Source organism: Ornithorhynchus anatinus, chromosome 2 (assembly GCF_004115215.2).
Source record: "Ornithorhynchus anatinus isolate Pmale09 chromosome 2, mOrnAna1.pri.v4, whole genome shotgun sequence".
NCBI classification, from domain to species: Eukaryota; Metazoa; Chordata; class Mammalia; order Monotremata; family Ornithorhynchidae; genus Ornithorhynchus; species Ornithorhynchus anatinus.
The window spans coordinates 96,890,498-96,913,300 of NC_041729.1; the positions used below are offsets into that span (position 1 = coordinate 96,890,498).

At 40.2% G+C, this 22,803-nt stretch overlaps 1 protein-coding gene across 11 annotated transcripts in view; it reads left to right on the top strand.

Moving 5' to 3' along the window:
• Nucleotides 1-22,803, top strand: part of PTPRK (protein tyrosine phosphatase receptor type K) — a 614,361-nt gene that overhangs the window by 543,981 nt on the left and 47,577 nt on the right. For 5 of the 11 annotated variants that reach the window (XM_029054083.2, XM_029054112.2, XM_029054116.2 and 2 more), the window contains exon 14: nt 15,107-15,245. In XM_029054083.2, the coding sequence (XP_028909916.1) occupies nt 15,107-15,245 (139 nt within the window). Of the gene's footprint in view, nt 1-15,106; nt 15,246-16,243; nt 16,286-18,389; nt 18,420-22,803 lie in introns of all 11 variants that reach the window. The other 6 variants (XM_029054054.2, XM_029054062.2, XM_029054075.2 and 3 more) reach the window with 4 other exon arrangements.

A 22,803-nucleotide genomic window follows, 5' to 3' on the forward strand; every position in this document is an offset into this window, starting at 1 on the left:
TTCAGAAATCTTAGCCATCTCAAGAGAATGCATGCAATAATTAGCTCACCAGTGTACATACACTGACTTCTTGATTTGATTGTAAGCGCCTTGAAGGCTAAGGTTTTGCTTCTGTGTTCCCAAGTGCACACCGTACAAGGACACTGTAAATACTGGTTTTTATTAAAGGATATATATTGAGAACATCATTTTCATCACTGGGAGAAAGAAATGGATTTTGCTGGGCCTCCCTCTCAACAAATTGGGGTCTCTTTGTCATAGACTGATTTCTTCTCTCAAGAGTAGGTTGTTGGTTAGAGAATAATCGTTCATCAGCGGTAGTAAAATCAGCTACAGACTTCATTCTGAAAAACATTTCATGTAAATTTGTAATTGTGTTCTGAATCCAAACTGCCAACTCTTGATTGCTCAAACAAGCTAGACAGGGTGTCTACAATGACTCATACATTCCTACCATGAAATGTATGTGGACATTCTATTATTTATGTATTTTACATATTGACATGCTTAAAATTTTCAGATCTCGTAACACTGTTGTTTATCACTCCCCTGGAATGAAATTTATTTGGGGACAAAAAAATCAAGTGTAGACAACCTCCTTATCAAGAAGCAGAAACATATCTCTAGCTTCAGGGACAAAATAATAATATTTATAAGTCAAACAATCCAGCCACTGAATCTTATAGGTTTATTTGCTGAATCTGAGAAAGAATTCTGGTTTCGAATAAGTAATATTTAGAAGACCTAATCTGAAGAGAACATTTAGACTGTGAACTTTATGTGGGGCAGGGAGTCTGTCCAACCTCAATAACTGGTTTCTACGACAGCGCTTAGAACAGTGCTTTACAGTGCTTAAAAAAAAAATTATTATAATTATTTGTGCACTGATTATTTTTAAAAATTTTCACCCTAACAAGACCTAGTAATGCCAGTAAATTCAGGAAACTTGTAACAAGATCCCGTTTTGTGTTTCTTGTATACCTTTATTGCATCTTCATTTCTTTGGTCTTTCAGTCTTTTGCCCTCATTTATCAGTCAGTCAATGGTATTTATGAAGTACTAAATGTGTGCAAAGCACTTGGGAAAATACAATGGGAAGCAGCATGGAATAGTGAACAGAGCATGGGTCTGGGAGTCAGAAGGTCATGGATTCTAATCCCTATCTGCTATGTGACCTTAGGCAAGTCACTTAACTTCTCTGTGCCTCATTTACCTCATCTGTAAAATGGGGAATAAAACTGTGAGCCCTATGATGAGCAGTGACTGTGTCCAACCCGAATTGCTTATATCCACCCCAGCGCTTAGTACAGTGCCTGGCACACAGTATGCACTGAACAACTACCAGAATTATTATTACTATTATTACTACCATAAAACAGAGTTGGTAGACATGTTCCTTTCTCTGATTTTCCCTACTCCCTCTCCCTTTCTTTGTTATCCTTGCACGTGGATGTATGTCTTCTATTCACTTAATTGTCAGCCCCACAGCATTTGTGTACATATCTGTAATTTATTGTCATATCTGTCTCTTCCACAAGACTGTAGGCACATTGTGGGCAGAATGGGCAGGGCTCTGTTAAATTATACTTTTTCAAGCACTGGGTATAGTGTTCTGCACACAGGAAGTGCTCAGTGCATACCATTGATTAATTATATTTCACAATTCCTGGTTGTCCTTTGAGAGACCAGTTCCTAATCAGCATAATCTTGTGAGCCCTGGTCCTGTAACTTCCTTTGCAGAAACTGAACAATAGTGCATGTTTTGATGGGGCTTTTTATAGATTAATCAGAATCTAAGTGAATATTTCTAAGGTTATTAGGAGGAGATAATTTCTAAGTGAATATTTCTCCAGGTTATAAGGAGGAGATAATATCTTCACCAGCAATAGATTGTACCTCCTATGGGTAGAACATACAGAAGCCTATGTGCGATTAAGACTGTGAGCTCCTTGTGGGACAGGATGGATTATCCACCCCAACACTTAATACAGTGCCTGGCACATAGTGAGCACTTAAATACCCCAATTATAATAATTATTAGAACACTGGGGGCTTGGGGAGCATATAGAAGCATAAAATGTCTTTCCTGCCCTAAGGAGCATTTAATCTAAGAGGGGAGGTAATCAGACATAAATTGAAGTGAATACAAAGATTAAGAGAGGGTGAGAGTGGATTTAAATGATAAAAAACATGAAAATAAATACATGAGAAATACAGCTCTACCGGCTTTTCAGTTTGGATTTCTAAATTGATCAGGAAAAAAGCAAGCTCTGTCTAGAAAATATCTCAAGCTGCCACCTCCTTTTAACTCTGAAGCTTTGTCCTGGGCTTGTGTATGCTGAATAAACATTCCATGATGCTATTTACTCACAAGTATCTCTTCCTATATTATTCAATTTTTTAATGGTATTTGTTAAGTGCTTATGTGTCAGGCACTGTACTAACTCTGGGGCAGATACAAGCTAATCAGTTTAGACACAGTCTATGTCCCACATGGGACTCACACTTTTAATCCCCATTTTACAGATGAGGTAACTGAAACACAGAGAAGTTTAGTGGCTTGTCCAAGGTGACATAGCAGACATGTAACAGAGCCAGCATTAGAACCCAGGTCCTCTGACTTCCAGCCCCATGCTCTTTATGGTATTTGTAAAGCACTTAGAACAGTGCTCAGCACATAGTAACCACTTAACAAATGCCATCATCATATTATTATTGTATGTCAAGCACTGTTTTAAATGCTGGGGAAGATCAAAGATAATCACATTGGACACAGTTCCTGAACCACATCTGGCTCACAGGCTAAATTGGAGGGAGAAGGATTTAATCCCCATTTTACAGTTAAGGAAACCGAGGCAAAGAGAAGTTAAATGAGTTGCCCAAGGTCACACAGCAGACAGTTGGTGGAGCAGTGTTTAGAACCCAGGTCCTCTTACTCCCAGACCTGTGCTCTTTCCACTAGGCCACCCTGCTTCTCATTGCTTTATAGCTTTTTTTTTCGCTACAGAATGACTAAGGTGAGGCAGTAACTTAGCTGCCAAGGCTTTGTGTTCTTTGTGACTCAACACATTTTGTTTGAGGTAGATTGTTGAAACTATTGTTGATTATTTCTGAAGTATTTGTGCTCTTATAAGAGCTCCACAATCCCTAAATGGGTATTAGTATTTTTAAAATTGTTCTGGGCCTTCTAGCACAGCGTTCCATAGATATTAAAGTACCTTTCTTTTTGCCAAGACTTAATATACCATCCCATTGTTCTACTTTCCCATTAAGTTATTTTCTAAATTGTCCTCGAAGATCCAAATTAGCTAACTATTTAAATTGCCTCAAATATCTTCTCATGACAGCAAGAGCTAAAGCTTGGTGTAATTACATATCTCATCTGTGGAATCCTCTTCCTTTAAGCATTAGAAACTCCCAGGCTATAGCTATATTTAAGATTAGGTTTACGGTGGAAAACATGTCTTTATTTGCTGGTACTTTTAGTTCACTTTAACAATAATAATAATTGTGATATTTATTTGTTAAGCATTTACTCCGTGCCAAATTCTGTACTATGCACTGAGGTAGATAATCAGGTCTCCCATGGGGCTTACCATCTAAGTAGGAAGGAGAACAATATCCCCATTTTGCAGATGAGGGAACTTAGGCACCCAGAGGTTAAGTGACTTGCCTAGGGACATCTGGCAGATAAGGGTCAGAACTTGGATTAGAACCCAGGTCTTCTGACTCCCAGGTTGCTGTTCTTTTTATTAGACCAATCTGTTTCTCATCAAAGTGCAGGTTCTGACATATGTAAAGACATCTATTAATGTTAAGTTTACACATTGGCTACCACACAATATTCTCAGAAACTATAGAGGAACCTTGGGAAATTCAAGTTAGGGCTTAAGTTGGACGAGATCTCACCCCATTTGAAATCAGTTGTGTACCTCATGTTTTGGTGCGAAGGAGGTGGGCAACCAATGAGGGAGAGAAAAGCAGGAGGCCAGCAAACATAATTGATGGAAAGGACAGGTCTGGAGCTTGGAACCCAGGAAATGAGCGGGATAAATTATTCCACTGGATATTGCCAGCAGAGTCTGTGGAAGCAATGGGGCTCATTTAGAGAAAAACCACGTGAGTCAGGCTGGAGGGGGGAATTGGGAAAGGAAATAGAAAGGAGGATAGAAATGAAATATTCAAGGAGTTGGGAGGTAATTGGAAAGGCAAAGAGGCTAAAGGTAAAAGACACAGTTGCATGGAAAGCTGCTAAGAATTAAACATTCTGTCCCTTATGGATAATCAAAGTACATTTGCTCTGAGATCTGGCAATTCCCAAGTTTATTCAATGCACCTTCATAAATGAGACTCAGCAAGGATCGATTGGTGTCCCTTTATGACCTTAGGATAAAACATCAACATTTCCATTTTTACTTCTTCCTCTTTCCTTCCCGTTCTTCTAATATTCTGTAATAAAGACTTACCATACGTATGCCTCTATGAAAGTCAAAGGCTAGTTATCAAATTATTCCAGTTTTCAGTACAATCTGAAATCCATATTTTTTTCCCTTGCCTGGAAGAAATGATATATACTGAATTGCCAGTGCTACAATTGAATGCAATGGGGAGAGATTCATATTTTCCTCTTGAACATTTGTCTGGTAAACAAGAAGGTACATAAGATCATGGTTTGTCGATGCCATGGCAACCTAATCCTATATTGGTAACATCATCTGTTACAATGCAAGAACATTGGTTGAAAGCTGAGAATAGTCCTCTGTTACTGAAATGCACAGTGATGAGCTGGGATAAGATTGGTCCAGATGTTTGCAGAGCTCTTATAAAGAATTATTTCAGTGTGTTCAGATGGGTCAGAATATTATGTGCTTGAAGGATTATGTAGATGATAGCATGAGTGAGGGGTTTAGGTAGCTTTGAACCCCCAGGGTAGGTTAATATCTGTCTTAAGAGGAAAAATGAGCAGGCAAAGAATAGACGGTATTAAGAGTCTGATGAGCCTGGAGTGCCTCAGTCAAAGTTGAAAACTGTCCATCATACCATTAGAAAGACAAATCGCCAAATGAGAAAGTGGAAGCGGCATATAGAGGTCCTGCTTGTTTCTTTTCCCCTGTCCCTTATTTATTTATCATTTTATTTTCGAGAAGTAGAAGGGGAAGGAGATTTCCTACTTCAATGAGCATGGAAAACCCTTGAGGAAGATAGCCTCATGGAAATGTGAAGGAATCCAGAGAATTAATCAGTCATATTTATTCAGTGCTTACTGTGCGCAGAACACTCCACTAAGAGCTTGGAGAAAACAAAGTAACTGAATTGGTAGACACCTTCCAAGCCCACAAGGACCTTACAGTCTAGAGAGGATTCAGACATTAATATAAATAAATACATTATGGTTATGCACGTAAGTGCGCTGGGACTGAGGGAAGGGTGAATAAAGATGCGAATCCAAGTGCGAGAGTGACACAGAGAAGAGTGCGAAAAAAAGGAAATGAGGGCTTAGTTGGGGAAAGCCTCTTGGAGAAGATTTGCTCTTTGAAGGTGGGGAGAGTGATTGCCTGTCAGATATGAAGAGGGAGGGTGTTCAAGGCCATAGGCCGGATGTGGGTGAGAGGTTGGAGGAGAGACAGATGAGATCGAGGTACAGTGAATAAGTTAGAGGAGCAAAGTTTCTGGGCTGGGTTGTACTAGGAAAGCAGGGAGTTATGGTAGGAGTGGGCAAGGTGATTGAGCACTTTAAAGGAGTTTCTGTTTGTTATAGAATAATAATAATAATAATAATGTTGGTATTTGTTAAGCACTTACTATGTGCAGAGCACTGTTCGAAGTGCTGTGGTAGATACAGGGTAATCAGGTTGTCCCACTTGAGGCTCACAGTCTTAATCCCCATTTTACAGATGAGGTAACTGAGGCACAGAAAAGTTAAGTGACTTGCCCACAGTCACACAGCTGACAAGTGGCAAAGCTGGGATAGAAGTGGAGGACTTGAGGAGTGGGAAAACATGGACTGATTCGCTTTGTACAAAAATGATGTGGACAGCAGAGTGAAATACAGACTAGAGAGAGGAGAGACAAGAGGCAGGGAGGTCAGCAAGGAGGCTGATGCAGTAATCAAGGCTGGACAGGATAAGTGCTTGGATTACCGTGGTAGCAGTTTGGAGAGGAAAGTGTGGATTTTAGCAATGTTGTGAAGGTTGAACTGACAGGATTTGGTGACAGATTGAATATATGAGTTGAATGGGAGAGATATTTCGAGAATAATGCCAAGAGGAAGGATGGAGAAGGAGAGAAACAGCGTGCTTGGGAGTCAGAGGTCATGGGTTCTAATCCGGCTCCATCACTTGTCAGCTGTGTGACCTTGGGCAAATCACTTAACTGTGCCTCAGTTAACTCATCTTTAAAATGAGGATGAAGACTGTGAGCTCTACATGGGACAATCTGATTACCTTGTTTCTACCCCAGTACTTAGAACAGTGCTTGGCACATAGTAAGCGCTTAACAAATACCCACATTATTATTATTATTTTGCATTGCCAGATCTTCCCCTTCACTTCTTTGGATGTACCTTCCGACCTTTTCCCAAAGGCTAAAATTAATCTCCCTCTCTCTTCTCCTCATCCTTCTTTTCTTCCCGATCATCCTCCTTTTTGTTTTTTCCCTTGTTGTCATGATCATCATCACGAATTCATCATCACCAATAATAGTGTCTGTTGGAGGGGAACTGCAAGCAGAACATATGAGGTCCCTGCCCTTAAAAAATTTGCAATCATTAGTAGCAAGCATTGCCCATCATGGGATATGTACCACAGCTCTCTGATTCTTTAGGAAACCCTCTCAAATCTGTTCTTGGATTGCCATATCCAGCCCTCATGTGAAACACACTTTTTATGGTTCTTAAGTACTTATTCATTCAATTGTATTTATTGAGTGCTTACTGAAAGCAGAGCACTGTACTAACTGTGTGCTTTACTGTGTGCAAGCACTGTTCTAAGAGCTGGAGTAAATACAAGAGAAGCAGAAGAAGAAGAAGCAGTGTGGCACAGTGGAAAGAGAACGGGCTTTGGAGTCAGAGGTCATGAGTTTGAATCCCAGCTCTGCCACTTGTCAGCTGTGTGACTGTGGGCAAGTCACTTAACTTCTCTGTGCCTCAGTTACCTCATCTGTAAAATGGGGATTAAGACTGTGAGCCCCACGTGGGACATCCTGATTCCCCTGTGTCTACCCCAGCGCTTAGAACAGTGCTCGGCACATAGTAAGCGCTTAACAAATACCAACATTACATAACAATAATAATTATTATGGTATTTGTTAAACGCGTACTATGTGCCTGGCACTGTGCTAAGCAGAGGGGTGGGTACAAGCAAATCAGGTTGGACACATTTCCTGTCCCATATGGGACTCCCTATCTCAATCCTCATTTTACAGATGAGGAAACTCAGGCCCAGAGAAGTGAAGTGACTTGCCCAAGGTCACAAAGCAGAGAAGTGGCAGAGCGGGCGGGATTAGAACCCATGATCTTCTGACTCCAAGACCTCTGCTCTATCCACTGAGCCATCTGCCTCTTCCTGTTTCCCCACCAGATGATGGAAGCTTCTAGGGATGCTACACTTTACATTTTCTCTACTTCTGAAAGTCGAGTAAAACATCTCTGGTCTGTGAGATAAAGACCTGAGGTGAGGGAGGGGATTTTTCCCCATGTAGCAACCTGGGGGAAGGAAAAGAACAGATCTGCCTTTTTGGGCCTGGAAAACCTGAGGTGTAAGACCAGGGGAGAATGACAAGATAAGGAAGCAGGGAGGTAGGGAGAAACCAAGTTAGGGAGAAAACAACAAGTTTTTAAAATGCCCCTCCTAATGAGATCAGCTGGAAAGAAGTGAAAATCATCTGCACCTGTTTAGGTTGAAACTGCACCTCTTCAACCTCAGTCATTCAATCATATTCATTGAGTGCTTAGAAGAATACAATATAACAATAAATACACATTCCCTGCCCACAGTGAGCTTATTGATTAGCATCTCTTTTCTAACAGGGCTGCAGAGGGGACATCCTGGTGATTGCAAATGTCTTCAAGCCACATGAAGTAGTAGGGCAGTGGGGGACTTTCAGATCAGGTGAAAAGTCTATTTGGCCTTTCACGTGAACCTCCGCTAAACATTGCCAGAAGGTTCTGTGGAAAAGATGGGGTTCATATAGAGAAAAACCACAGGAGCCAGGTTGGAAGGGGAATTGGGAAAGGAAATAGCAGAAGGATGTGAATGAAATATTCAAGGAGTTGGGAAGATAATTGGAAAGCCAATGAGACTAAAGGTAAAAGACCAGGTTGAATGATGGATAGCTGTTAGGAATTAGGCATTCCTCCCCTCACGCAGCAACTTCTCAGTATCACAACACCATGTCCCGTCCATCTTTCTAAATGTTTTAAATGCCACTTCCTCCAGGATGCATTCCCTGATGAATGACCTACCATCCCAGGCAAACTACCTCTATTACCTCTTGAGCATTTAGGTAGTCATTTACTTTTAATTTAGTCACCATTCTGGGCTTATTACATTTTTCCAAGACCAAGTGCTGCAGTCCACTCATTCCTCTCCATCCAAACTGCTACAATGCTGGTCCAAGCTACTAAAATCATATTTTATTTTATAACATTTATATTAATTTATATACTGATAAATATTCATATTTATATTAATGTATGTCTCCCCCTCTAGACTGTAAGTAATTTTGAGCAGGGAACATTTCTACCAACTCTGTTAAATCGCACTCTCCCAAACATTACAGTGCTCTGCCTACAGTAAGCACTCAATAAATATGACTGGTTGATTAATTGATTGAGTCAGAGGGCTAAAGTTCTGATTCCAGCTTACCTTGGTGCCTACTGCATGGCATTGGACAAATCACTTAAACTTATCTGTGCCTCAATTTCCTCATCTGTAAAATGGGGATTCACTACCCGTTCTCCCTCAAATTTAAACTGTGAGCCCGATGAAGGGGGGTCTTTGTCCAATTTGATTATCTTGTGTCTATCTTAGAGCAGTGCTTGGCACATAGAAAATGCTTAACAAATACCACATTTATTATTATTATTATAATTTATTAAGTGCCTAATGTGATTAATCCGAAACTAAAAGGGAAGAAAAGCCAGAGGATTGAGAATGGACAATATGAAAAGGAATCTGAAAACAGAATCTGAAACGGAGATAGAAGAAAATCATGTTATTTCAAGTTGTAAGTGTTGAATGAACAGAGTTGTGTTGAATGAACAGAGTTCATTATTCTCCAGTGCATTCTGACTAGCACAGGGAACACTCACCACTCAGGTGTGTTTGTGTGTGTTTGTGTTGTGTGTCTGGACACCCTACACCTATGTGAAGCCCATTCATAGTACTTACCAACAATCGGTCAATCTATGATATTACTGAGCACTTTCTGTATGCAGAATACTATACTAAGTGCTTGGGAGAGCACAATACAATAAAGGGGATAGACACAATCGTTGCCCACAGGAAGCTTACGGTCTAGAGGGGTCGACAGACATTAAAATCAATTACAGATGGAGATATTCATGGGTTATGGGGCTAGGGAAGGTATGACTATCAAAGTGCTTAAGGGGAATTTTCCCTATGTGCTTGGGGGATGTAGAAAGCAAGTCTCAGACACGAAGTGAGGCCTTAGTCAGGAAAGGCCTCTTGGAAGAGATGTGATTTTAGTAGAGACGTGAATGTAGGGAGAATGGTGATCTATCCATTATAAAGGGGGAGGTAATTCTAGGCCGGAGGGAGGATACAGAGAAGGGGATTGGTAGCAAGATAAACGAGATCTGGATACAGTGAGTATATTCAATTCACATTAGAGGAGTGAGGTGTGTGGACTGGGTTGTAGTGGAAGGGGGCTAGGTGGGAGGGGACTAGCTGATTTCTCTCAGTGAAGTGATATATTAACTATTTTTTTGTAAGAAAGCAATGCTTCATAACTACCTCGCCAGGGTATTCCCTGCTGACAGCTCCATTAGCCATTTTAAGAGAAGCAGCATGGCGTAGTGGATACAGCACAGGCCTGAGAGTCAGAAGGTCATGGGTTCTAATTCCAGCTCCAACACTTGTCGGCTGTGTGACCTTGGGCAAGTCACTGCACTTCTCCGGGCCTCAGTTCTCTCCTTTGTAAAAAAGGGATTGAGATTGAGAGCCCCATGTGGGACAGGGTCTGTGTCCAACCCAAATTTGTTGAGAAGCAGCATGGCTCAGTGTGGAAAGAGCACGGGCTTGGGAGTCAAAGGTCGTGGGTTCGAATCCTGGCTCTGCCACTTGTCAGTTGTCTGGCTGTGGGCAAGTCACTTCACTTCTCTGTGCCTCAGTGACCTCATCTATAAAATGGGGATTAAAACTGTGAGCCCCACGTGGGACAACCTGATCACCTTGTATCCCTCAGCGCTTAGAACAGTGCTTTGCACATAGTAAGTGCTTAACAAATACCACCAATATTATTGTTATTATTATTTTAACTTTAATTGCTCTTGAAATATTGTATGTTGGACATCAAGTTGTATATATGGATTCTATTATTTTAAAACAAAATATCTGTAAGTAAACAATGTTGCCATGTAAGAGCAGAGCATACTTCAGCATATTAGTCTGATTATTACTGGCCTGTGGGATTTATAATAAAAGGTTCTATTATAATCATTTTCTGCGAGATAAAATGATACCTTTGAAACTGAAGATTCTCCTACATCCCTTTTAGAAGGGGCCAGAACAAAGGCTGCTGTATCAACTCTGGGCTGAGGGAAATTTCAAAATTTATTTGAGTGAATTTTGTGTATTGCTGTGAACAGTTCCATCTCAAAAGGCAGATGGTTTTTTAATTTGCCAGACACCCCTTTTTCCCCAGCTTTGAATTTGGCAGGTGAATTTCCTGATGTCCCCAGTGGCGTAGGCTAAATGAATATCTAGCCTCTTAAAGAAGCATATGGCAGGTACTTTTGAGTTTGAGGTTTGAGGGAGCATTTTTCTCTAGAAAGTGTCGGCAAAGAACCGCTGGCTGACTGTAACGGATCAGCAGATTGCTGATATGCGAGCTAACAAGACTCTTAGAGTTCCATGACCTGATGAATGATAATGACTTCCATGGATCATTGAGTTAAAAAATATGCATTTTAAGATTCCCATAATATCACCATCATTGGAAAGTCCACTGTTGCAGGCTATTGAGTTAATAATATGGATTTGACAAAGTGCATAATTATCTATTTACACAACAGCACCAAATGACTCCTCAGGGCTGTTATTTGGTGGTGCTGCTTTTTTATAGTGAAACAATGTTTTTCTCCCTTCTCATAGTTTCCTTCATCAGGAGAGTCACTAATAAAAGCAAGTGCAACTAGAACAGAATTTCTCCCCAAATGTCTCTGGTGTAAGGCTATTTTATTAAACCAATTTTAGAAATGAGGATATGCCAACAACTGGTTTAACAAATGAATTTAAGTCCATGAACAATCAAGTTAAGATTATAAGCAGTTACCATACTGACATGTTGTTACCTGGCATAGTTTTTATTTTATTTTTTTTCTTCACAAACTGGTTTGACCAGCACAAAATGGAGTGAAAGATTAAACCTGTGGATTGTCCAGGAGTTGGAACCCAGGACCTACTGTACCCTAGTGATTCGGCCTTGGTTCCGGGCTTATTGACTGAGGGAGATATTACATTTCTGCCCCAGAATTAGTGGGTGCTGCACAATAATACCTCCCTATTATTTTTAATTCAAAATTAGGTTCCTCAAATCAGGACGGGGAAGGGAGACCACCATACAGGGCTTTTATCTCAGTAAGCAGCCCCATCTTGAGAGATGGCAGTGCTTCACCCAACCCAGGATTTTGTCACTGACAGTCACAATAGAATGCTTGCCAGAACTGTGTGACGTTTGCTTAGTACTGTGCTCTGCATTTACTAGGTGCTCAATAAATACTACTGATTGATTGATTTCCCCTCTATATATGATTAGGGATGGACCCTCACTATGCCTAAATTTTCTGACTTCATCCAAAGCTTTCCCCCCCACATTTTTTATTTCATCTCTAGTTATCACCATTGACCCCTTGTCCATGGATTGATCCAAACCCCTCTTGAAATTCAATTCGCTCCAGTTGTTGTTGCGTGTAGCCCACTGATTGTCAAAATGAACTTGAGCATGATTTCAGTGTGGATTGCTGTCCATCAGTCAAGCCTCCTCAGAGCCACTGACCAATCACACAGTCTTATTTTGGTTCATTTATGCAGTCTTATTCAGCCATTTATTAAGCCTTTTTCCTGGGAGCCTCCCCTCACTGTGATGTTCCAGTAGATCAACACATGTGAATATACATGTTAACAGTACCCATGTGAATCTGTATATTTCTTTCCAAATCATTTATAGTCTGTCAGTGGACTCCATTCTCTGGATCAGATCTGCAAGTTCAATGCAAGCCTCTAGGTGTGCTTCATACTATGTCCAACCTGCTTATAGTGTATCAGCTCTAGAGCTTAGTACACTACTTTTTTATGGTGCTTCTTAACTGCTTACTGTGTGCCAAGCACTATACTAAGCACTGGGGTAGAGAGTAGATACAAGATAATCAGCCCTGCCCTACATAAAGCTCACAGTCTAAGTAAGATGGAGTAGAATTTAATCTCCATTTTACAGATGAGGTAATGGAGGCACAGAGAACCTTACCCAGGGTCACATAAGAAAGTGGCAGAAGCTAGATTAAAACCCAGGTCCTCTGACTCCCAGACTTGGGATCTTTCCATTAGGCCATACTGCTTCTATGTGCTTGACACACAGAAACCACTTAATAAATATCACAACTATTATTAACTCTCCCTATCCACCCTATAATCAGCATGTTTTTACTCTGAAGATTCTCTAGATCCCACGAAGAATTTTTTTTTTTTTGGTGGAGGCCTCTGAATAGAGAAATATTATAGAGCAGATATAATACAATAGTCAAATCTGGAAACAAGGTTTCAAGCCCAAGTGTACTCCTCCAGGTCACTTAATCTGTAGTTCTGGCTCTACTTATTTATGAGTTGGAGGAGTGGGAATCATTTTACAGTTTCTCTTCTTCCTCCAGCACTTCTCCAGCCCCTTGGCAATCTATCTGATAAACATGATTAAAGCCTAACAAAAATGATTCCAGTATGTTGAAGGAAAGTTTATTTAGAGTCCATTAGGGTTTTGTAGCTTTTGAAAAAGAAAGTCAGATTTGAGAGGGTCTAAGAGTATTTCTGCTTTCTACTGTGTTTAATGGCACCAAAAGACTGTGGGGATCATTTGTGAAATTTTAAAGGTATATTAAAACATTTTTATAGCAGCCTGTTTTGTATATTGTTTCTGCTACGCTACCTCTGGAGAACTGTCATCATCCAGTTGAAACATCCTTGTTGTCCAAAGAGTTACATGATTCTTGGCAAATAGGAGTGCAGCGGGGAATCTCAGGATGCTCACTGTGGGTAAAGAGGTGAAGATTTATAGAATAGGAATGAGCAAAGTGAAAGAGCAGGACTGAGCTGTCTCTTTGCAGGTGTGTGCATTATGAACGGGGCTCTGGAGTCCTGGCGGTGTTATTGCTTTCGGCTATTTCAGTACCATGGAAAATACTTATGGAATCCTACTTCTTTCTCACTGACCAGCTTCCATGGGGTGTGGTGTCTGATTATATTTTTAAAGAAGAGATTTCATGTCCCTTGGTGGTTTTCTTTTTGGTTAGAAAAAAAGTGTTTCTGGATGAAACTGGTTTTGAATTAGAAAATAGAAGTACCCAGCTAAGCACTGGGGAGAAACCAAAATGTGGATTTCTGGGTTCTTGATACTTCAGTCTAACATGTATTCCTCAGACACCTGAAGGCAACAAGTTATACATTCCAAAGTTTCATTCTGAATTATATTTTTAAAGCCTGTTTTCTGAGAAGAAAGGTTAAACCGGAAATAGTCCTCAGAACCTACATTTCTGTGGGCAGAGCATAGTGGGAGGCACAGAAAATATGCAACACACTCCCGACTCTCAAGGAATGTATACTCTGAGGTGATAAATGGACATAAAAAAATGTACAGTAATTCAAAGAGTGTGAGAGTATACATATGCAATAATAAATGTAGAAGACTGCTAAAATGGCTAAGGAAATGACAAGGCAAGGAGAATATGGAGGAGGGTGGGGGGGGGCAGAAGGCGTACATACTTCAAGGAAACTGAAAGTGTAGAGTAATCCAGGTACAGGGAAAGGAGGGAACAATGCACATTTGCTCATGGACCCCTCTGATCCTTGTTCTTCCTTCTCCCATTTGTAAATTATTTTGCATATTCATCTCCACAATTAAACTGTAAGCTCCTTGTGGGTGGGAAACAGGTAACTTGTCTCTGTTCTTCTCTCTCTAGGACTTAGTACAGTGTTTTGTACTCATTAAGTGCTCATTAAATACGGCGACTTCTCACTACAATGGGTCTCAAGCAGAAGAGTCAAGAACAAGGGAAATTTTTTGTTGTTGTTATTTTTTGAGGAAAGCAGAGTCTATGAACTGAGTTAGAGTGGAAAAGAGCAGATAGGTAAGAGGGAACCAAAGGATAGCCTTGAGCTCAAGAGTTGAGATTTTTTTTTTGTACAAGAGGTGAGGAATGCCATCAGTGATAGTGGGGGGGAAGGGATGTGTTTTAGTCAGCGTTCTAGAAAAGGAATGTCTTTACGTGACAACAGAGAGCTAGACAAGACCCAAGTCATTCTCCCAGTTTATTTCCCTTCCTTCAGACAGGAACACCCCCTTGCTAATCCAGGTGTTTGCCCACCTATTCCATTTCCAAAGGCTACCAGAAAAGGAGGTTCCACATGTTCAGCCTTCAGTCATTTCCAAGGTTAATCATATTAATCATATTAACCAGAACCAACCAACCCACTCCAGTGATTAACCCCCCAGTTGAGAGTTCCAGGTGCAGTTATGTTTACCTGTCTTTTTTTTTCTTCATTTGTTTTACATAAATAAAATTCACAAACTTATCTTTCGGAGAAATTTATTGCTCACAACATTTTCCTTTTGTTGGTAATTATATGCTTTCAGTAACTTCTTTTTTTGATTCATTTAGCAGCAGCAACAGAAGAGCCAGAGGTAATTCCAGATCCAGCCAAGCAGACTGATCGAGTTGTGAAAATAGCAGGAATTAGTGCTGGGATCCTGGTATTCATTCTTCTCCTCCTAGTTGTCATATTAATTGTCAAAAAGAGGTAAGGACTTCAAATTTTTCTCTGTGTATTGACCTTTGATATCACATAATCCTCAAGTATTCTTTCCCAGGACACTTCAGGATAGGGGAGTTGTCAAGGGGATTAACTAAATTTTAATGTGCTTATATGACATCTCTATTCTTGATATTCTTTCATTGGAAGCTACATGTTGTTTAGGATCCACAAGCATCTGTTGATATCTTTACTTGGCAAACTGAAACAGTTCTGTTTATCTATTTAAGAGTGATGTAACTGAAATTCAAAGGATGGTATGTCCTAAATCTACTGTCTGAACAGAGCAATATAACTAGATTTAATTCTTTTGATTGGAATGTATGTGTGTTATATACACACACACCAGACCCTAGTCTATATTTTAAAACCTCTGCTATGTAGATAGGAATACATTTGAAAAAGGATTTGGTGGTGCAGTAATGAAACTTCAATATAGGTATGCATTTATGAAAAAAATAAATAAAAGGGTTTGGGCACTATGTGCCAGAGATCAATCAATAGCGCCATCTTCTGGAACTATAAAAGATGCTTTAAATTTTGGAAATTAACTAAATTCCTCTCAGCAAAGACTGATCTGTCCTGCTGATTAAGTCCTCCTTTGCAAATACACATCTTTTCTGCTTATATTATAGAACATTCTTAATTCACTAGCATTTTTCTAAAGGCAGTAATATCTTAACAACTAAGAAAACTAATGAGATGTCTCCACCACTATCCCATTTTTTCAACCTTGACCATGTGGAATACCTGGCACAAACAAATTTGTCTTGCTCATGTCATGTCCTTGATTATGCAAGAGTTTTCCCATAGCAGAGTTTTCTAATTTCTGGACCTCTTATTGAAGAATATAATTTATGTTGGTTGTATATGTTAAAGTAGAATGTAGTGTATATTGAAGCTGTGCAAGAGTCATACTACATGTTTTCAATGGTTCCATTAGATTTTTTTTTAATGTATTGCCTTTTTACAATTACCCTCTGGAGATATATAACTTGGAGAAGAACCGTCTGCATTAGAAACATTAGGTATGCTTCTAGTGTTTTGTGTTAGTTAGCTACATATGTGCTTTCCCCAATAATGCTTTCACTTTTCTCTGTTGTCTACCTTTGTGGTTGAAAATTACATATATGCAATAGAGATATTCACAGAGTGAAACAAGTGATACAGATTTTGAAATGAAGGTCAGTAAGATTTTTCAACTGCAATCTTCAGGTAACGGTCTCATCTAGATCAGACTTGCAACTGTGAGTGAGCTTAGTTGAAGTACTATCTTACTTCACCATTCAAATTACTCCAGTCACCTCAAGTCTGTTACGAGAGCATTCTGAAGTGGCTTCCAATTATATATCATCAGTCATTTCCAGCTGAGATAGACTTATCATATTAGTTAAAAGTCTAAAATATTTAGTGGGGTTTGAAAACATCTATGTTGTTTTGAGTGTTGGGATGGCAGCCCACCTAATTTTTGGCCTACATCACTTTAAAAAAAAAAGGATTCTGCAACTCCTTGAAATTTAAATTTTCCAGAGGAATAACAATGTTGTCAGCCTAAATCTATTTCCCTTACGTGAAATGCTCTAACCCCTGAAGGCAGTGATATGTCAGGGCTAATTTGCTGTCAATCATCTAAAAATGCATACCACCCACAAACTTCTTGCTGGACAAATTTAAAATTTGTGAGCATATTAGCTTACTTAATGATGACTCCTCACTGCATAATTTTTTCAAGATGGTTTTATTCCTTTACTCTCAATTATAAACAAGGTCTTTCCTTTTTCCCTTGTCCCCCCTCACCTCCCCCTCTCAGGGGACATTGGTAGTTTTTAATTAAATCAGCATTTCTGTTAAGGTCTTTCCTGATAAATATATTAACTTTTAAGAGAAGGAACATCATCATTAAATTCACTGAACCCCTTTGGTAATTTTGTCATAATTCTATGGGCAGATATAATGTCTCTTCCATAAACACATACATGCACACATGAATGTGAATATATTTTCTGGACTGAAATCTAGTGGGATTAGAGATATGCTACATATTTCCAATCATGTCTAGCATACATGTATAATGGATTCCTAATGTATCCCTTTTGATTCATGTCCTGATTGAAAATTTATCAAGAACAATGTGTTATTGTATGGATTGATAGTGATCCCTAAATTCCATCCAAAATGGCCCTCTCCCCTTGTTGTGAAACAAGTGGGTAAGCAGGAATTTCACTAGGTCACATATCAGAGGTTTTGTATATCCCTGATTATTTTGTAGGAATGTGTTGACACTGACAATTCAATTGATGAGAATTCTACTCCACTGGAGTTCTATAAAGAAATCTGCCAGGCTCAGAAAAGGGATATTGCATCTTTCAAAAAGCAATGTCATTTTCCATTTGATCATTGTTGAACTATTTCCACGCATCCATTTCCTCATTTGTTTAGAATATTCCAAATGCCCAGCATGAATGCATTAGCATTTCCAAAGATCAAACTTTAAAAAAATGTTAAAATGCTTTATGTATGAATGTTTCACATGCGTCTATGAAAAATGTGTATGTGTACACAGAATATGGCCTGTGTGTACGCATACATGTGCTCACATAACATATGCGTACGCTCGTGTGCCGCAAGGCTTTGTGAAAATGATGTCATAAAATGTAGGTGTCCTGTTTATGGAATACTATTTTAATAGAGCTATAGATTTTGTACTGAAAAGTCAAAAGCATATTTAGTGCACAATTTCTCTGCCCAGCTGTTTCATTTATCATGACATTTGGATGGTAACGGATCATATTGTGCTTAACCGCATGTTGAAAATGCACAATCCATTGAATTTATTTATTTATTTATTTTTTGGCAAAAAATTCAGCATGTTATTTTCCTACAATGATTTCTTAAAAACAAAACCAAAAAAAAGCAAACCCTCATTTTGTTATGCCTGGATGTATGCTTGATTGCATGGCCCAGGAAATTGAGCCACTGCATGAGAGAGTTGAAATGCTAACTCAAGAGACATGAGTTTGTTTTTAGTTTTATTTTTTTAACGCACATTTTTCTGCTTTATCAAATGTGACGGAGTCACGCTTTCATTCACCATTGCTTCTCTTTTCCCACTGTCTGTGATCTGCTTGCCAGGAGGACCTACTATTCTTACTCCTACTACCTGTAAGTAGAAAATGGGGGATGGCCTACTTTCCATGTATTAAAGATGCAGTATCCCTTCTCAAAAAAGGAAAGAGAGTTTCGGGCAGGTTTGGAAAATGATTCAAACCCAGATCTTTCTCCTAAGACTCTAAAGTCAGAAAACCTGTTTGGTCTGATGAATATCTGGAACTTACCTAGAATTTTTTTGAAAGGGATAATGTATGCCAATGGTTAGCCACATTTTTTTTTGGATTTTATTATTCTTTTTTTTGGTAAGTAGATTTAGGACTTAGTCAACAATCCAGTCATTCAATTTATAGCATTTATTGAGCACTGACCTTCTGCAGAGCACTGAACTGAGTGCTTGGGAAGAATACGCCAGAAACCAAACAAGGTCCCTGCTGTCAGGGAGTTTATCACCTAATAGGGGAGGAGGGCAGGCACAGATTATTTACAAATAGAGGAAGCAGGAAGAAAAATAAGATTATACCAGGTAGTAATAATAATATTCTTGGTATTTGTTAAGCACTTACTATGTGCAGAGCACTGTTCAAAGCGCTGGGGTAGACACACAGTAGTAACATTAGTATGTCAGGATGAAATAGATGAATAAATAATTGAATGTGCAATGGATTATATTTATATGCACAAAAGGGTCTAAGGTGGGTGTAAATATGTAAGCATTCTTGATGACTGTGCAGTGGCTTGACTTTAGGTGTTGGGAATTAATCGGGTAGGTTTCTTGGAGGAGGTGGAATTTTAGGAGGACTTTGGAAAGGGGGAAAAGTGTGATATGGCCAGTTGGAAGCAGAGGTGGGGGGAGTTTCTGACAGGGTGATGTGGGACCTGGACTGATTGATCTAGTGGGACACCCGTCGTATGACCCCCTTTGATGTGATTACAGAACGATGGCAGAGTTGTGGGCATCCTCAGCACTTGGGTCCAGGAGGCTTTTGGTTTGGGGGAGAGGGCAAAGGAAAAGAAGGGCAGGAGGGAGCCGAGGTCAGGAGGACCCCCGGCATGACTGAGCAACTGAGTGTTTCCTGATACACCTACCTCTCTAGCCCTCTTTATGTTTCACTCTATGGCTTGCTAATTCAAAGGCAAAGGTGACTGCAGGATGGTGAAGGTGAGAAGAGTAATAATTACACCCTAGAGCAGCAGGGTTGTAGGGAGGCAGCACCCTGATGGGTAAACACCCACAAGGCAGGCAAATGTTACCAGTGGAAGTGGAACACACTTTGCCCCGTTCTATTGAGTCCCAGCTTAATGATCGCTCCCCACCAAGGAATCAGCAATTTTCTTCCCGGAGCTAAAAGGTAGGGACCAGATACCTGAGGGTGAGAAGCACCAGAGATTATCACCTCTTGGGGTAATCACTAATCCTGGGGAAGCTATTGGTGAGAATGGTGGGAGTTTTTAAAGGAACTGCTGGAAACAAGCAGGCTCCCTGCTCCTGCTACCCCATTCTCTTTAATTTAAAGGCAACATCCCCCTTGAAACCCGATACACCAGCTTAGGTTGTCTTGAAGCTGACATTTTCAAAAAAAAAAATCAATTTTAATAATCCCCCAAGCAGCGGCAATGTTGGTATGGTCCAGAGGAAGCATGATTTGGGAGGTCAGGCAATATCCCTTTAAACCGGAGCCCTGGGCTTACATTCTTTTAGCCCCTGCATTAATCCAACCCTGTTTGGTGGGTGAGTGGAGAGAGAAACACAGTTAGAAGTTACAGTTGTGGAGGTGGGGAGAGTGGGAGATGGGGAGCAGTGGGGAAAGACATTTTATGATAGTGAAACTGCTTTGTTTAAATAGAAGCTACAGGGGAAGGTAATATCGGTAGCAGATACTGCCTAATACCGGGAATGCCACTGGAATATAGATGTGCTGAACACCCTTGTTCTTCTGGACTCCACAATATTTTACTGCCTCTCCCCATTTTTTCTTATAGTATTTGTTAAGCACTTACTATGGGTCAAACAGTGTTGTAAGTGCTGAGGTAGGTACAAGTTAATTAGGTCAGAAACAGTCCCTGTCTCATATGAGGATGAATTGTACTTTCTAAGCACTTAGTACAGAGTTCTGCACACAGTAAGGGCTAAAATAAATACAATTGAAAGAATTAATGAATGAGGACAGGGAGTAAGAGGGAGAAAAGGTATTTAATCCCATTTTACAGTTGAGGAAACTGAGGCACAGAGAAGTTAAATGACCTGTCCAAGGTCACGCAGCAAACAGTTGACAAAGTGGGAAATAAAACCTATGTCCTCTGACTCCCAGGCTTTTGCTCTTTCCATTAGGCCACACTGCTTCATTTGCAAGTTTTAGTCTTTAATAAAACCTGTCAGGTCAAAGATCAACTGAGCAAACAAATTAGCAATGTCCAGGCCAAGGGAATTTCAAGAGAGGTCAGTCAGTCCATACCCCTGCTTCTGGGCAGGTGGCTGGTTAAACCAACCGGGGCAAGTGCTTTATCTTCTCTTCCATGAAAGATCCCTAGCAACATTGCAGCATACCTAAAAATGCCTCTAGCTGCTGCAAATATCCATGTTGGAGCAATCAGTATTGTAACAGGACTTTCTTGAGTTTTTAAACTTTCCTCACTGTTCCACTGACCTAAGCACTTAGTACAGTGCTTTGCACCACGGTAAGCTCTCAATAAATATGAAGAATGAATTGACCTTCCCTGCACCGCTTCTTTCCCAACCCAACACTCCCTGGACATTTACAGCTTCTGTCCCATCATCGCACCATGGTGAAAGAAAGCGGGAGAATTAGCAGAACTGGCTGGGCCAACCTGCTCTGTGCCTTATGGAGTGTATACACAGTTTACTGGACATATGGAAGGATATCCAGTGAGGGACATCTTATGGTCTTCTGACTTCAGCCTGTACTTTTGGTGATATTTCTTGAATACTTACTGTATGCACAGCTCTGTACTAAGCACTTGGGAGAGTACACTATAACACTAAACAGACATAGTCCCTGCTCACAACGAGTTTACCGCCTGTGCTTTGAGGCCAACATAACCGATGATAATCTCACGGAGATGATGTGCCGGGATCTGTCCTGGTTGCCATTTCCTCACCCTTTAAAAGGTAAGTGTTAAGCCAGGGGCTGGTGGCTGAGGGCAAAGAGGGAAGAGAAGGAAAGCTTGTTGTATTTCAAGAATGCCTCTCTCTTCTAAACTCCACCCTCACAAAGTGTTTAACAAAGAAGGGTAGCTTTGGGTAGCAAAATGAATTTTCCAGATGAGGAGAGACAAAAACAGAAAAAACAAACCACATCTCTGACGTCTTTGCATCTCAGCAGGCTGGTTAGGTTGTGTGTGGGGAGGGGGAGCGGGAGAATCCATTTGGTCAGTTAAGGGATGCTCTAGTTCAAAAGAGTCCTGAGCTGTGAAATTGGTAGTTTTCCTTTCTTTGCTTCCAGTCTTGCAAGGAGGTGGTTTCTATTGAAATAATTTACCTTTCCTTGTCGACATGCACATTCATTCAAAATGGAATACTATTGGAACTAAATCAAACCTTGTCCTCAAACTGGTGTGTGTCCAGCATGTTTCCAGGAAATCTGACCCAGCTTTGAGTGTGCCCAAGCCAAGCAACCTCCAAGTACAAGGACAGTTCAAAATTTCAGACTTACCTGGGGCCATCTCTAGCCTTGTTCAGACCAGAACTGGCTCAATTTCTTGACAGCTGGGATCGGTTCTGCCCTGAGCTCTGCTGATCTCTCTCAAGCACTTGTATACATGCTGTACACTGTGTGTACAGGGATCTACACACAATGAGTGCTCAGTAAATACCATTGATGGACTGATTGAACTCTGCTGAGCTCCTAAAGAAAAGAAAGGTGGAACATTCTTGCTCCAGGACCTTCCAGACAAGGTCCTGACAGGTACAACTTTAATGACGCCAGCCCCTTGGGTCTGTCCTTCTTGTTTAATAGGATGATCATTCAAGTTTTCAGTAAACTAAAGCAAGCTGTGGTAAACTAACCCAGGCCCTAGTTTATGATGATGCATTGTAATTTCCCTGTTAAATAACAGTTGATAAAGCCAATTTAGTTAATAGCACCATGGCATGCTATGACAGATCATTTTCCCTCTCTAGCTTCCACTGTTTCACCTACCTGCCTAGATTCACCTATTGAGTGCTTTGATGGATAATGAAAATCATTTACACTTTTATCACCCTCAAGCACTTGCATAATGAATCCCTAAATTGTCCCAAAGCACACTTTGTATTGGCCATTTGCTCAAAGGAAAAGAAATAATCAAACATGCTGGAATTGATAGCTATTTGATTATGGCAGTGTCCTTATGCTTACTAATAACCTTTGCCATTTTTGAATGGGAGAGTGCTCTTTAGAGGGAGTTGACATTACAGGGTATTGGAGTGGTCGGAAAG